This window comes from Acanthochromis polyacanthus, chromosome 1 (assembly GCF_021347895.1).
Source record: "Acanthochromis polyacanthus isolate Apoly-LR-REF ecotype Palm Island chromosome 1, KAUST_Apoly_ChrSc, whole genome shotgun sequence".
NCBI lineage: Eukaryota > Metazoa > Chordata > Actinopteri > Pomacentridae > Acanthochromis > Acanthochromis polyacanthus.
The window spans coordinates 43,494,663-43,511,757 of record NC_067113.1 but is presented as its reverse complement, the minus strand read 5'-3'; the positions used below and the strand labels follow the sequence as shown (position 1 = coordinate 43,511,757).

At 39.6% G+C, this 17,095-nt stretch overlaps 1 protein-coding gene across 1 annotated transcript in view; it reads right to left on the bottom strand.

Moving 5' to 3' along the window:
• LOC110963733 (endosome/lysosome-associated apoptosis and autophagy regulator family member 2-like) overlaps positions 1 to 17,095 on the bottom strand; it is a 28,233-nt gene that overhangs the window by 6,382 nt on the left and 4,756 nt on the right. Inside the window, 17 exon segments of the mRNA XM_051950455.1 lie at positions 948 to 1,121; positions 1,975 to 2,247; positions 5,656 to 5,753; positions 5,756 to 5,792; positions 5,973 to 6,075; positions 6,528 to 6,618; positions 7,692 to 7,821; positions 8,751 to 8,769; positions 8,771 to 8,850; positions 8,853 to 8,930; positions 9,978 to 10,066; positions 10,626 to 10,775; positions 11,453 to 11,558; positions 11,638 to 11,727; positions 12,658 to 12,805; positions 12,896 to 13,085; positions 14,259 to 14,379. Coding sequence (XP_051806415.1) covers positions 948 to 1,121; positions 1,975 to 2,247; positions 5,656 to 5,753; positions 5,756 to 5,792; positions 5,973 to 6,075; positions 6,528 to 6,618; positions 7,692 to 7,821; positions 8,751 to 8,769; positions 8,771 to 8,850; positions 8,853 to 8,930; positions 9,978 to 10,066; positions 10,626 to 10,775; positions 11,453 to 11,558; positions 11,638 to 11,727; positions 12,658 to 12,805; positions 12,896 to 13,085; positions 14,259 to 14,379 — 1,977 coding nt within the window.

Here is a 17,095-nt window from a genome sequence, read left to right as displayed (position 1 = left end):
AAAAAAATCTGATTTTCTTTCACATTTTCCACTGCTGGATCTTTAGGACAAGATACAGAAACAGTTTATCAAATTACGGGAATGCGCCTAATGCAGGGGGGGGCCAAACATGCGGCACGCGGGCCAAAACCGGCCCTCCAGAGGGTCCACTCCGGCCCTCAAAGTGTAAAAATTACAGAGAAGACATTAATTGCAGATTGTACATTAGTAAAACCATGAATTTAAAATAATTTGTAGACCATGACAAGTTGCTTTGATCATAAAGTAAAATACTAGATTGTTCCTTCATCATTTTGTGTCTCATTTTTGTAATATTTTGTCTTGTTTTTGTTGTTTTTTGTCTTTTTTTGTCCGACTTTTGTTGTTTTGTTTCTCGTTTTGGGTTTCCTTTTTGAATCGCTTGTGTTTTTTGTCTTATTTTTGTCATTTTGTGTTTCGCTTTTTTCATAGGTTTGCGTGCCATTTGGCCTTTTTTGTCTACTTCTTGTCATTTATCCATTTTTTGTTGCTTTTTAATTAGTTTGTCTAATCTTTTATCTCTTTTTTGTTTTGCTTCTTGTCGTTTTGTGCCTCATTTTTGTAATATTTTGTCCTGTTGTTGTTATTTTTTGCCTTTTTTAATCTGACTTTTGTCGTTTTGATCATATAGTGAAAACTGGTCCGGCCTACTGGTACAAACTGGGCTGAATGTGGCCCCTGAACTAAAATGAGTTTGACACAACATCAGACAAGAGGCTTAATATTGTCATTTTATGAATAAAACTAAACAAACAGCCACTCCCAGATTGTATGTCACGAGTCTACACACAACAAAAAACACAAAGTATTCAGTAAAAGGTCGATCAGAACTAAAAGCACAATAAATATGATGATATTTCATATTAAGAATGACAGTGATGCTAAAACCTGTAGCTAATACGAGGATAAATCAGGTATGAGTGAATCACCTCGTGGCCACACAGGCTGATGTTGAACAGGTGGAGGTATTTGGTGCCTTTAGAGGTGAAACTCGGTCCGATGGTCAGCGAGGCCACGTCGCTCAGAGGGCTGAGGTCAAACGTCAGCGTTCGGTTGTTCTCAGTGTGGGTGAAGGAGCAGTCGCTGTAGCAACGAGAATGTTCCTGAAGCAGAACGAAACATGAGAACTCTCAATCACGAGCCAGAAATGATCAGACTGGACTACAATAATCAATACTGGTAATTACAATTAATGCTAATTACAACAGCATATTTACTGATTGATTCGCGCAATCAGATTGCTTGAGCATATCCTGTTGGATTTTAAATTAGTTTTTTGTCTTCGCTCTGTGGAAGCACTGTCTGCAGTTCAACCCAGTTCAGTTAGAACCAGCTGGAAACAGCTGGAACCAGTGGAGCAAGTTACAACCAGCTGGAACCAGCGGAATCAGTGGAACCAGTTAGAACTAGTGGAACCAGCTGAAACCAGGTGGAATCAGCTGAAATCAGTGGAACCCATTATAACCAGCTAGAACCAGTGGAACCAAATAAGTGGAACAAATCACCATTGGTCCCTAGGTAAAATTAATCCCGTGTGAATACGGCTTTACTGTTGTGCTGTGGAGAGCAATTTTTTTTTTTACAGAACCTAGTTCGAGTAATTGACTTGTTTTTGGCACGTAGACGTGCAGAATGAAGTGATTTTCAGAGATATCATGATTTTAAGCTTGGACTTGGTCAATAATTGTTATCAGAAAGTTGAAAATCTGATAATTCTTTCAGTTTTCACAGTTTTTGACACTGATAAACTGTGTAAATTTAATGATTTTTGTTATATTATTTAACATTTTAGACCACTGGCTTCCTCTGTTACATGATAAGATGTCTATGTCGCGAAATGAGTACATTTTTTGATATAATGCATTAGCACAAGTGTTCAAACTCAGATATTGTACTGGTCCTAATGTCAAAAAGTCCAAACCCACAGTGAGGAATGATGAGCGCAGGTTTTTCTACCTTGTTGCTGATGCTTCCAGGTCCACATGCGACACATGCGTCCTGGCCGTAGGTGTGTCTTCCTGCCAGGTGTGTGTCGGGTGGACACTCCTGGCATCTGTTGGTGTCTCTGTCGATGTAGAAACCAGCCGGGCAGGGAACGCAGGAGGAGCCGGCCCGCTGGGAGTTCTGCGGTACCAGAGCACAGGCCCGACACGCTGACGCCACCCCATCCAGAACATTAGTCACACTGATGGAGTAGAGCTTCACCATGTCGCTGACATAACTACGGACCTACAAATAAAATATGTCTTTTAGGTAAACAGCATTTATTTTCACTGTCGTCATATGCTATGAGGCTCTTATTTTGCAAACAATTTAAAAATACAGCTAATTCAAACAAGACACAATTTATTTTCAGTTCTTTTCTGTATTTACAGCACAAAAATCAAAAAAATTGGCGGCATGACAAGGCTAATAAGATACCATACAGCCTTGCTAGCAGCTCTGTATTTAGCCACGGTGGATTGGAGCTAAATGCTGCATTATTGTACTATTGGCGTGTTGTGAATATTTTGTGTTTTGTACAGTTTGAGAAGTATTTTTACACAGCCTGGACGCATGAATTACAAACTAACCAGAGTCGTAAATGTTGTGGTATACTGCTGTATACTTTTTGACAAAACAAATATACATTAGCAGCGCTGGTTGGGTCCTCATCATTCTTGCGGCTTGGCTATCCCACACATGTCTGCCAGGTGACACTGAAACTGAGAGTGTAGCCTATGGATGTGATGAGGGCTGGACCCTGACCATACATGTAAAGTTTGAAGCAGATTGGAACATGTACAGGGTAGTTAGACAGCACTTCCTGTTTGATGGCGAAGCATTCAAAATGGTCGCATTCCACTGGTCAACATTTCCACATCCTCAAGACTTTTGTTGAGCATTTTTTTTTTTTAATTCCTTTTTATTGAGCATCAACAGTATGATACATAATCACACAAACAGAAGAATCACAATGCCCGTGTTTATATTTTAACTTTTCTCCCACCCCCAAGAACATGTTGGACACCAATCCATAAAAAAACATATGATTAAATGAGATGAAACTGGATATGTAAAAAGGAAAAAAAAAAGATTATATATATATATCCACAAAAATAGATAAATAAATAAATAAATAAAAGACAACCTATGCCTAGACTCACCAAGATTGAAGCTGTGCACTAGCCCTGACATGGTTTACATGGATTCAATCATAAACACAAATATTGATGCAAGATAGCCGCAGAGTGGTCATTAAGTGGGTACAATTTTAAGTTTATTTAGATGTTTCAACATTGGACCCCAGACAGTGAAGAATTTGTCCCTGGAACCCCTGAGGGTATATTTTATTTTCTCTAATTGTATGAACTGTGTCAGGTCGCTAAACCACAAAGATGCTTTCGGTGGATTTTTTGATTTCCAATGCAATAGTATTCTTCTACGTGCCAGCAGCGTCGTAAAAGCAATTATGTTTTTGTAACCTTCCCTTAGTGTTGCGTGTTTTCTATCTGAGGTACCAAATATGGTCATAGCTGCGTTGGGTTGAAGGTCTATATTCAATGCTTCTGACAATATTTTAAAGATGGCAGACCAATAGGTAGCCAGGGCTGGACACGACCAAAACATGTGTGTTAAATTAGCAGGAGAATTTTGACACCTGTCACAGCTTGCATCTGTGTTAGGGTAGATTCTAGCCAGTCTTGCTTTGGAGTAGTGAATGCGATGTAGAATCTTGAATTGTATAATACTTAATTTGGCGCAGGAAGTGCTGTCATTGACTCTTAGAAGAGCACTCTCCCAAGTGTCCTCTTCCAAGTTTTCCCCCAGCTCATTCACCCAGTCTGCTCTGATCCTTGCCAGTGTTGTGTTTTTTAGGGAGGTCATACATTCACTAATCCTTGAGATAAGTCTTTTTGAATTGAATGGGGATTTCAACAGATCATCTAAACCAGAAGGGGATGTTATGTATGGAAAATTGGGATCCTGATGTTGAAGGAAGTGACGGACTTGGAAATATCGAAACAGGCTGGATTGAGGAAGGTCAAATTTATGCGATAGCTCATCAAAACTTGCAAAAATGGAGTTTATATACATATCCTTAAAATTATGAATGCCTCGTCTCTGCCAAAGTCTAAATTCCGAGTCTAACCTAGCTGGCTGGAAAAGGTGATTATTATGTATGGGACTTAGATAGAGAAGGTTTTTAAACCCAAAGTTCCGTCTAAGCTGAATCCATATTTTGAGAGTGTTTATGACTATAGGATTATTAGTGTACTGTAAGAAAGAGATGGGAAGATTGGAGGTGACCAGGGCTCTAAGAGAGGTGGAGATGCAAGATGCAGCTTCAAGCTGACACCAGTCTGGATCAGGTGTATTGAGCCAATACATAATTTTTTGGACATTTGAGGCCCAATAATAATGACAAAAATTTGGAAGGGCTAAACTACCTTGATTTCTGGGCCTCTGCAAGAGTTCTAATCGTATTCTAGGTTTCTTCCCGTCCCATATGAATGAAATTAAGGCCTTATCAATAGATTTAAAAAAAGATTTAGGAAGATAAAGAGGAATACATTGGAACAGGTAAAGAAACTTGGGGAGCACATTCATTTTAATACAGTTCACTTTCCCCGCTAGGGATAGATGAAGTGGTTTCCATTTCTTCAGGTCTAATTTGACTTTATCAAATAGTAAACAAAAATTTTCTTGGAAGAGATTTTGCATGTCCCGTGTAATATTAATGCCCAGGTATTTAAAGCCATTTCTGGACATTTTGAATGGTAGAGTACCATCTTGTATTAGAAGAGCCAGATCATTAATAGGATAACATTCACTTTTACTAAAATTCAGTTTATACCCAGAAAAGATGCCAAATCTCCTTAGGGCATGGGTAATATGGGGAACACACAGCACAGGGTCAGACACATACATTAACAAATCATCTGCGTAAAGCGATACTCTATGCTCTCTCCCCCCCCTATGAATCCCAGTGATTGATGGGGATGCTTTAAGTGATAAAGATAAAGGCTCTATGGCCAGGGCAAATAACAATGGACTGAGTGGACAATTGTTGAGCATTTTTGATAACTTTGATCACCCATGCCTGGTGTACATCCTGGTGTCTTTTGAGGTTAGTCTGTTTGAATTTATAGCTTCTGAAAATATCCAAAAACAACACAAAATTGTCCAAAATATGAATCATAATTGAAAATGGCCGACTTCCTGTTGGGTGTGGGTGTTGATGCAAGAGGCTTTTTGCCTGTGGTGCTTGGACCCTAATAAGAAGTACGACCAATAACAATTCTAGCATGCTGATGTTTAGCAAGTAGCGTTTGTTTATGACCAGTTGTAATATGTTAGCATGCTAACATTAGCTAATTAGCACAAAGCAGAAGTTGAGGCTGATGGAAACATAAAAGTACTGAACAAACTGATGATTGGTGCTACATTTAAAGTTAGAAAGTCTACACCAAAATCCATGGCAATCTCTCCACACAGACATTTTAGACAAAATCTCATGATGGCTCTAAACAAAAAGACCACTGAAGTCCTTATTTTTCCAAGCTCTGAGGACCATGAAACAAGTGTGTGTGAAAAACTAAATAAAACTGAGGACCGTGTGAGTAATGACGATTACATGGATGTGTTTTCACTCACATCTAGGGCGTGGTTTGTTCTCTGGAAGGCCCACGTATATGTGACGGAGGCGTTCCTGGTCATGCTGTGTGAGTAAGACTGTTTGCCCTTACTGCCCTCCAGGATTCCACCACTGTGGTGCTCTTTCTGTTCACATCCTGCAGGGGCCGCACCAGGAAAACACAGAAACACGGGTTAAATTACTGGTCTAACAACACAACAAGATTTCATTCGCCTTGAAACTTGACCTCAGTGACACAACCTGGCCATTCTGGTGAAATCAGTCACCTAATCACTACCTTCTGCCACAAACAAACACACTCGGATGAAGCACACACCATCATGAAGTAGAGCTCACAATCGGCAGAGCAGATGGTCTCAAACACGAAGGTTATCCGGCCAAATTCGCTGCCGGTCATCCCTGAAAGTGACGCTGGAACCCTGCCATGAAACAAAACTGAGATTTAGTAGGTACACTTTGAACATGAGTCCACAAATACTACTTCCTGTTCCGCATTGGTTTGTTTGTCTGTCTGTTAGCAGTATTACTTAAAAACAAACTAATGGGTGGAGATGAAATTTTCAGGGAAGGCCAGAAATGACACAAAGACCAAGTGATTCATTTTGGCAGTGATGCGGCTTATAGTCTGGATCCATGGATTTGTTAGAGTTCTGTCATGACGTCACTGTAACCATGACTACAAGTGAACACTACTTCAGCTGCCTGCTGATGATCACATGATTACAATCCTTCTACAAATCCACCACTGAGGACTTATCCATCAGAAATGATACAAGGAACAATTGATTAAATTGTGGGGGTGTTTCTGAGTCCCATCAATTCCTGCCGCCTGCTACATATTTGGCTCACGTGATACGGTATCATAACGTACTTGAAGCCGGGGACATGCAAGCTGAGGATGAGATAGTCGTTGTCTGAACTGCCTGCTCCACTGCGAACGTGGTCTCCTGCAACTTCCCATCCTGAAGAGCAACAGACAAGAGGCACACATTGCACAGCACTGATTCTGGATTACAGCATTTATTTTTACATAATGTATATATATATATATATATATATATGTATATGTATAAAGACAGTAGATCAGTAAAAAGACGTGATATGACTGAAAGCTCTGTAACGGGGTCAAGCATGCGGTCCGCGGCCCAAATCTGGGCCTCCAAGTGTAAAAATTACAGAGAAGACATTAACTGCAGATTGTAAATTAGTAAAAATATAAATGTAAAATAATTTCCAGACCATAAGAAGTTGTTTTGATCATAAAGTAAAATACTAGATTGCTCTGTTGTCGTGCTGTGTCTCGTTTTTGTAGTATTTTGTCTTGTTTTTGTTGTTTTATGTTTGACTTTGATCGTTTGTCTCATGTTATTGTCACTTTGTGTCGTTTTTTGTGTTTTTATTGTTTCGTTTCGTGTCGTTTGTCTCATTTTTTGTCTCAGATATTTCATTTTTTTTCTCATTTTTGTAATATTTTGTCTTGTGTTTGTTGTTTTCTCAAGTAAAATACTATATTGTTCAGTTCCAGATAGCTGTGACTGAATGTTGTGTTCCTTTGTAGACACTCTGTGATCTATAAGTTGTAATGTGTAAATGATAAACTGAGGCTTAATGTTGCTGAAATTGAATTTATTTTTCTGAACAAATTTCAGTTTCTTCATATTGTTCTGTGAAAAGACAGTTAATTGAATGTGAATATTTCCAGAATGTACTTTTTTGCACTAAAACAAAAGGACACATGTGGAGTTGTGCTTATTTATAGGTTATTATGCTGTGATTTTAGCGGTCACTGGAGATCAGATGAGACTGAATTTGGAACCTGAACTAAAATGAGATTCATACCCCTGCTCTACAATGTCCAAAAACATGTACATGAACGCCAGGACAAAGGTTTCCCAGCAACTGTATTGTAATTGGATGATCAATGTTACTTTTATGTAGCATTTTCTGCATTTTTTATGACCGAGACACCAATAAAATTATAAAACTATTTATATGGTGTGTGTATTTCCAGTCCCACAGGCGTTATCATCCTCACCGTTCATGTCGTCACATTTGGAGTTTCCCACGTTGAAGCAGGACGTCTTCATGTTGGAAGGCAGAACGTTCCACCATTTATACTCGTAACCCAACACCGGCTCTGTACCTGCAGGACACTCTGCACACGCTGGTGGACACACAAAGACAACACAAAACATTCATTTAGCTCCAACAATACGCTTACCTTCCTGGGACAATGTATTGTTTACACAAGAAGCATCTTTTTAGGGCTGGGTCGCCTCTCAAATAGATATCACTCATTAAAGTGAACAGGTCTGATCATTATGTGAGCAGATGGACAGTGTTTTTGTCTTTGGGTTTTGTCCCTTTTCTGTTACTTCTTGTCTCATTTTGAAATCTCTCTCCCTTGCGTGTTGCTTGTGTTTTTACTTCCCTTTGTCTCTGCTTAGGTTTATTTGTATTAGCTGATGATGTATCTGTTGAATAATTTGTCTTTCTGTGAGCAGCATAAATGGAAAACGTATGAAATTCTGTCATACAATCTTGTAATGCATGATGACAAAACTACACGTAAGCGTCAAATACACAAAAGGACAGTGATATTGACAAGCATATTAATTACAAAGGACAGAGATATATACACATTAGGGGGCTGTGTAGTGGAGTGGTGGTTAGCCCTTTTGCCTTGCAGCTTGAAGATCTCCGGTTCAGTTTTTCTTATCATGATTCATCATCACTCCTCTGATTCTCTGGCCTGCCGCCTCTTTCCTTGATGTGAAGCGCGAGTAATTAACGTCATATTAACCCAACGTATCAAAGAGTAGATATTGAGCAAGATACTGATCTGTCGTTTATCTCAGTATTCACCAGTACCTGACACAGTGCAGGACTCTGCTGTGAAGGTGGAGACATGCGGCGGTAGAGTATTTGCGACAATTTAAAAAAAAAAAAAAAGAAATTTGAAGGAGCACTAATTTGTCTGCATAGCTGTTATGTTACTAGACTATGGAGCAACATCAACAGACACAGCTGTTGGTGACTCCAGAAACAAAGCTGCATTCTATGAACACAGCACGCAGTGGGCAGATTAATACCGGTTGGTGCCGTCAGAGTGGTCCAGCTGGGCAGGGCAGACAGGTGGAGTCGTTGCTGTTGAAATAACCTGGATTGCAGGGAGGGCAGGGGCTCTCTCTGCCCCCGTCACAGGAAGCTCTACAGCCCCCGTGACGTTCTCCACACAAATCTTTGGCTCCACCCAGCGATACAGCACCTGTGTCTGGAACAGAAACCACACATGGTAATATTAACAAAGACAAGTTTACTTTGCTAATAAAAACAAACAGCACCATCAACAACAGAGGGATATTTTATTCCTTAGCAGTCATCATTCTTACTCAGCACTTTCAGAAATGTGAGTCAAACCAGGTGAAGGACAAGGACTGCCAAGGACGTCAGTTCTGGATCAGATGACATGCAAAATGCCCACAAAGCTATTCATCACTTTCCACTTTCCGCTCATCACATCTGAGCCTTATCCTATTTCTTATACAATTCCCCGTGACACAAAATGACAAAATCGGAGACAAGAAAAAACAAAAAGGAACACAAAATGAAGAAAAAAAGAAAAAAAACCAAACAAGAAAAAAAAAAAAGAACAAGAGACAAATGACAAAAAGAAAAACGAAAAAAGAGACACAGAATGACAAAAAGGAGACACAAAATGACAAAAAACACGACAGAAAAGGACCAAACCAAGACACAGAAAAAAAACAAGACACAAAGTGACAAAACCGTGAGACAAAATGACAAAAACGAGACAGAGAACGACAAAATTGAGACACAAAATGACAAAAAGGAGACACAAAATGACAAAAACAAACAGACAGAAAACGACAAAACCAAGACACAGGATAACAAAAACAAGACACGAAGTGACAAAACTGTGACACAAAATGACAAAAACCAGACGGAGAACTACAAAACCAAAACATAAAATGCCCAAAATCGAGGCAGAAAACGACAAAACTGAGACACAAAACATCAGAACCGATAGACATAACAACAAAAATGAGACAAAAATGACAGATTTTAGTGATATCCAGTCATTTTTATTAATAAGTGATTGTTTCCATAATAAATAATTATGGAATTTGTAAAGACATGATCATAATGAACATGAAAACATTTTTACTTTTAAAAAAAATGTATGCAGGATATGTCCCATGAACTTTAAAATCACTCAGTTATAGATTGACCTGTGTGTCCTTGTGAGGGTAAAAGGGGTGAGTGTGGATGAAACGTGAAACGTGCGGGTTCTGCTGACCTTCCCTTCGCTGTCGCAGGCCGTGTGGATCTGGAAGTAATCCTTCTCTGAGCATGGCGGCCTCACCTTACATTCAGCCCATCCCTCATCTGAGCAGGGAGAAGAAACAACGAGTGACTAAACATTATCAGACACATTGACCTGGCTGGAGGCTTGAGTTCCAGCATTTAATTCTGGTATAATCTGGTTACTGTTTACATACTGCTCTCTCAGATATTAGCATGCTATTGGCCTCATGCTTCTCATCGTTTGGAAACACGGCGAACAAAAAGAGCTTTTAGCTTTGCCGCTCCCTCTGCAAGGAAGACTCTACAGATTGGACTGAAACTGTCTGAATTCATTCCACTTGGAGCCTTCTGTTCTATCCTGAGGCACAGACAGTGTGAGATCATTGCACAGTGCTTGTGTTTTGAAATTTTAAATTGTTGTTGTCTGTGTTACAGCTCCCGCACTTTTTATTGTAGAACACACTGCACCTTCAAAACTGTATATTTTAACTTCTGCTGTCACCGCCTTGTAATCGTTTTATGATGCTGACCTCTTGGCCAGGTCACCCTTGTGAAAGAGAACCTGATCTCAATTGGTTTTATCTGGCTAAATAAAAGAGCATTTAGTGTTGGTATAATGTGCTGCTGACACGATACATACGTGAGTAGTGGTGTTCAGGGCAGGATGTACAGGAAGACGCCCCCTTCACAGAGTAGGTGTTGCTGGGACAGGGCTCACAGGAGGAGGAGCCGGGGTTCGGGCTGAACCAGCCGGGTCGACACGGAAAACACTCTGATGTGTAGGCGACACCTGGACACAGCAGCAGAAACACACACATGATCAGGAAGTTATTGGTAGCACTTTAAATTAAAGAATTCTTCAAACTTAGAAGATCCATCGCAAATGTGAAACACTATAGTTGAGTTCTTGAGTGTCTCATTGTCCGTCTGAGTCATATATTTAACCCTCCCGTTGTCCTCATTTACGGGCACCAGACAATATTGTTCCTTGTCTGAAAAAAAATCAAAAATTCAGCAAAAAAATCCCCAAATTTCTGAAAACTGGCAAAACCTTCAGGAAGAAAATTCCAATAATTCCTTAATTTTTATTTTAAAAAAATTGGCAAGAAAATTCTTGCGAATATTTTCAAAAAATGAGTAAAAATCCTCCAAAAAAAATTCTAAAAATATCTAAAGTGATTACATATATATCGGCAAAACTTCTAATATTCTCTTAAGAACATTCACATAAAAATCAACCAAAATCCAGCGAAATTCGCTGGATTTTGGTAGATTTTTATGTGAATGTTCTTAAAAAAACATTTTCAGCATTTCTTTTGTCACCATAAAATGTTCACAGATTTCCCAAAAATGTTGAAAATTTGGACATCAGAAGTTTCACTGTGAAATGTCTTTTTTTCCCACATTTTCAAACTTTAAACCGGGTCAATTTTGACCTGCAGGACGACACGAGGGTGAAGACTTCACCTTCTATCTGGATGTTCCTGAGCAGCACAGGTTTGACCATCTTCCCGCCCACCAGTATCCCTGTGGTTCTCCAGTAGAGGATGTTTGTACCGGATTTCAGGCTCACCTGAAGCAGAGACACACACAGTGATCCACATACGACTCATATTACTGTACCAACACGCACATACACACTGTATACTCACTGTGTGTGTGTCCCACTCTCCATTATTCGTGACTTTGATCCATTTCTGATCATCAGTTTGGGCCATTTCCTGACACTGTTCATTCTGGACCTAAACACATGGAAACAGTGAGGTTTAGCCACAACTGCTGCTGTTACTCAGCAGTAATTTACTATTAAACAAGTGAAGTTATGAGTTTTGACCATAACCACCATGATAAATATTTACTTTCTTGTTGAGAGTTGAATTACAAGGTTAATGCTACTCTTATATCTGCACATCCACTACGAAACTAGCATGGGTTTAGCGTCACAAGGTTGCCTGATACAACTTGTTTTACACTTCAGTTTGTTTACAAAACTGAGCATCATTACAATTACTGAACTGTACAGGTGTTGGAAGGCTGTTTTATTTAAATCTGGACAGAATAACTGCTCTGCCATTTCCTTTATGCTAAGCTAAGCTAAATTCTGGCTGTAGCTTCAGATTTAGCCAGTTAACATTAATCCCTTCCATGAGGGTTTTTCCCAAAATATCATACTATTTCTTTGATACAATCTTTGTTTTAGGATGAAAAAGCCCATGAATTAAAAAAAAACTTCATAAAAATTAAGGACATTTAGGCAGATTTTACTGCAGCTGTTATAGATTATCTTTGCATGAAATCATGTTTGCTGGCTGTAAATAAGGAAGAATTTAACATGGAAGACGCTTAACAGTATGTTGGCCGTCTCGGTGGGAAATGTGAATGCTAAATATATAAAAATCTATCTATCTATCATAGAGGTAAAAAAGCGATATATGCAGTGTTGTCTTCATTTTAAATGGCAAGAGGATTTTGCGGCTCCCGGTGTTTTCTTTTCTGTGGGAAACGGGTCGAAATGGCTCTTTGAGTGTTAAAAGTTGCCGACCCCTGATCTATAGAGATATATATATGGAACAAAATCATCCGCTAGTGATCATCCACTAGTGACATAAGATCATCAGCACTGATATATTGTGAAATCAGAAAAATGGCAGCCTCTGATTTTCCACACTTACATAGAACTCAAAGAAGATGTTGTTGTCGGGGTACTGGTAGGTGAAGGAAACAGAACCTTGTTTCTCCAGATGGACGGCGTAAACCAGCGACACTGTGCACTCGTCGCGGTTAGACTCCAGATAAACGCCCTGCGGCGTCCACGACGAGCTGCAACAACGACAAACAGGGCGACAATAACACCTCCATACTTCTCCTCATGTTTGTCTGCCTACTGTGTGGTAAAGATGCTGTCTTCACCTGTTACAGGCCTGAATGTCCTCTCCGTTGGGCCCTGCATCGAGGAAGCTGGCCAGGCTGGTGAAGCCGGCAGGGATGGCGTCCCACTGGTCAAAACGGAGGCCGCTGCCCAGAGAGTAGGAACCAGCTACACATGGTGTGCACTGCTGAGTGGACATCTCCAGAAACTTCCCAGCCAGACAGGAGAAGGCTGAAGAAAACATATATTCAATGATAATATCTGAGATTGTGTAAAAGTTTAAGGGTGTCTGAAAACTTTGTTCCAAGTCCATGGGATATATCTTGTATACATTTTTATTAACAGTAAAAATGTATTTTACGTTCATTTTGATCATGTCTTTACAAATTCTATAATTATTTATCATGGAAACAATCACTTATTAACAAAAAATAACTGGATATCAGTAAAATGTCAACTAAATAACCGTCTGCATTTAATAACAACCACCTTCTATGTAGTTGAACAATAATAGGTCTCATTTTGTCACTTTCTGTCTCGTTTTTGTCATTTTGTCTTGTTTTCTCGTTTCATGTCTCATTTTTGTAGGACCATTTTGTCATTTCATGTCTCGACTTTTCATTTTGTCTCGATTTTATCGTTTTCTGTCTCGTTTTTATCATTTTGTTTCTCTTTTTGTCATTTTGTCGTTTTGTGTCTCACTTTTGTCATTATCTGTCTCATTTTGCATTTTCTGTCTCGTTTTGCATTTTCTGTCTCATTTCTGTCATTTTGTGTCTCGGTTTATAATAAAAAAAAATGACTGGCTATGACTAAAATGTCAACTAAATAACTGTTCCAGTTTAATAACAACCACCTTCTAATTAGCTAAACAATAATAAAATGAGCTGATTCAAAAATTGCTTTGATTGTGTTCTTTTTATTAAGTTGAGATAATAAAGGCAGATATTTCTTTTTTGGCAAATTTTACATAGAAAATAACAAATCGTATGACTTTAAGCTAAGTTATCCATTACAAAAACACCTCTCAAGGAAGTGTGTTAATTCCAGATCACATGACCTGCTCCACATGATGTCATTTCCTCCTGAAGAAAAGACTGGCAAAACTCCAAGGCTTTCTGACTTATTTAATATAAAGTAGTCTGTGAGTCAAGTGTGGATTTATGGCATATCAACAGGTTTACTACAATATCTTTATAAATAACTTTCAATTTTAATTTCACTAAATTGTATATATAATATTTAGAAGAATCTTTCTGTAAAAATGCCATGTGGTGTTTGGCTATAGTCGGCCATGTTGATTTTAGGCCTGAAAACATCAAAAATGTCAACTATGATGCAAAAAGTCCCACAATTATATACTGACCCCAGGTATAAACACAAACACACTAAAGCTGCACTCACAGCAGTCTGTTCCTCTGGTTGGAGGTGGAAGGTCTGAGCAGGAGCCTGGATTGTGGGGGATGGCGACCCTCCATCGTGATCCTGTGCCGTCACACTCTGTGTACTGATAGTAGTAGTCTGTCTGCAGAATACACACACATACACAGATCAATAAACCATCCCATTTGTGTGCTTCAGTCAGTATCTTTATGGATTTTTGGTCAGTCCATTGATTTGGGTCAGATTCTGGACAACCATTAAGCTTTGTACTTAATACAGAATAAACATAGCTTACAAACTCAACTCAAAATGTGAATAAAACCTCTGAACCTCTAGAAAACTAATACACACAACCTATTTAGAATTACTCAAAGTTTGTGAGACTTGATCATGTTGTATTTGTATGATGAAGACAATGAACACAGTCCCAACAACCTTCAGCAACATGGGCAATGATGTGAACTCTAAAACACTGTTAAGAGTACAAGTCTGCCATGGTTCCATAACAAACAAAAGCCAGACGTACAAAAGAGAACATGGAGGTTTCCAGGGTGAAAGCAATGGCCAACCCCGATCACCACGGCAACCAACTACTGGAACACTAATGGTCCATTAAGAGCATGGCAGCAGGTCATGTGTACAGTCGCTTCTTCCTAAGGACAGCTGCTCATTGTCTGAACTGATTTCACATGAATATAGACGACCATTCTGCCCAAAGCGACTTCTGTTTGTAGAGAAACATGCTACCAAACAGAACCAGAGATGACAACTGAGAGTCTGTTTCTGTTCATTTACTTTTCTACATTTGACATCCTATTGCGTATTGTCTTCTTTCTTCTTAGATTGGGTACGAGCACCCAGCAGTGCAAAGACCCTATTGAAACCCATGGGTTTTTCCTTTCCTTTCTTGCATAATTGAGGCCCTAAAAGTTCTTGAAAACGCATTAAAATTTGCACACACATCAGGAGTGGCCAAAAATTTGATATTTCAAAAATGACTCCATGGCGTCCCCTGTAGTATTATGAAAATTCAGCCTCCGATCCATGTTTCATCTACAGCTACGAAATGTGGCACACATCTGTACCAAAAACCCAACAGGAAATCGGCCATTTTGAATTATGTGCCATATTTTGGCAAGCTAAAAGGTAGCCCGGACAGAGCTGAAATTTGGCCAGGAAATACACCAGGCATGGGTGATCAAAAGTCATCAAAAAGCTCTGTAAAAGTCTCAGGGTGCGGAAATGGCAGCTGGCCAAATTTCGTCAATTCGCCATGAAACAGGAAGTGCTGTCTAACTAACGCGTATATGCGCCAATCTGCCTGAAATTTGACATTTGTGATCAGAGTCCGGCCCTGATGAATTCCATACACCAATTATACAGTCACAGTTACAGCGCCACCTAGTATATGGACAGGAAGTGCTGCATAACTAGCATGTACATGCTCCAATTTGCCTGAAATTTTACATTTGTGATCAGAGTCCGGCCCTCATCACATCCAGTGGCCGAAATACGCTCTCAGTCACAGCGCTGCCTGGTGGACATGCTTGGATTCACTGACCAGCAAGGATGCGAGGGCCCGATCAAAGCTGCTTGCAGCTTTAATTTCGATTTACAATAATTTCATTTTAGCTAAAACCTGAATAAATCAGTTATTTTTATTTATCATTCAGCTAACAGAAAATAAACCAGCACTGATCACTGACTAATTGTAAATATTCTTATTTCTTCTTAGTTTTCTATGATAAGAAACTAAATTATTTCCAGGTTTAGGACTACTAGTTGAATGAAACATGCAACTTGAATATTTATGGAAATCCTGATGGGAGTTTTTGACATTGAGTTTTTGACGAAAACCATCAGTTGTTACAGCCGTAAGAACAAAACCCATAAGTAGGACACGCTTCGCACTTGTAATGCAACTTTTTTTGAGTCCAAAGCCTCGCTCTGGCAGATCTCCATCTCCTCCCCCGAACCTGCTGTTCAGCTGGGCAGACAAATCAGCCGAGCGTGCAGGCGACTGGAGGCAGTGGAGGATCAAGGAACAGCTAATTAAATTGAAACAATCACAGAAATGACCCGCAATGTGTCTAAACGGGGAATTAGTCGGTGACAGAGATGGTTTTCAGACGGCTATGTGTGCTGTACAGATAAGCCAAGCTCTTCTAAATGACCGTCACCTCGCCACAGAAACAAACACAACCATTCATGCTGCACATCTCCTCCTCCTGCATGCAAACAAACATACAAATTGCGTATTTGCCTTGTAGAAGCCACTTCATTAACATGTAGAATTCTGATGCACCTGCTGTTTGATGCACAAACAGGAGGGCTGGTGCTAGTGTGCTGACAGAGGGAGAGGGTAGAAAGGTGAGATTGATAGAAAAGGACACGGGCTAATGTGTTCTGCTGGTCTCCCGGGTGACTAACAGTGGTCGTCATGGAGACTGATGGGAGGAAGCGAGAGGGGACAGGGGATAAAATTCAGCCCCACATCGAGCCATCCTGTGGAGGTTTAAGGATGCGATGGGACCCAAACAGGAAACATAGGCACTAATGTTTCTGCCTTTTGTCAAAAACATAAACATTTGTTGCTTTTTGTGTTTTTAAAAACCCTGAAATTGTGATTCTTCTGCGTCTACAGCTACATTTAGGTCATCTGTGGACAACAAAAATATTCTCACCATGCTCAACTCTGCACGTTACATAACCGCTTACTGTTTATATCACACCCAGAGCACTATTTTTCTTGGCACCTTCACATTACACTAACATGGCCACATGACAGCCAGAGACACTTTGAATTTTCCGCATTATTCTGCATATTTCGTGTAGATCCCGTCTTAGTTTCATAACCT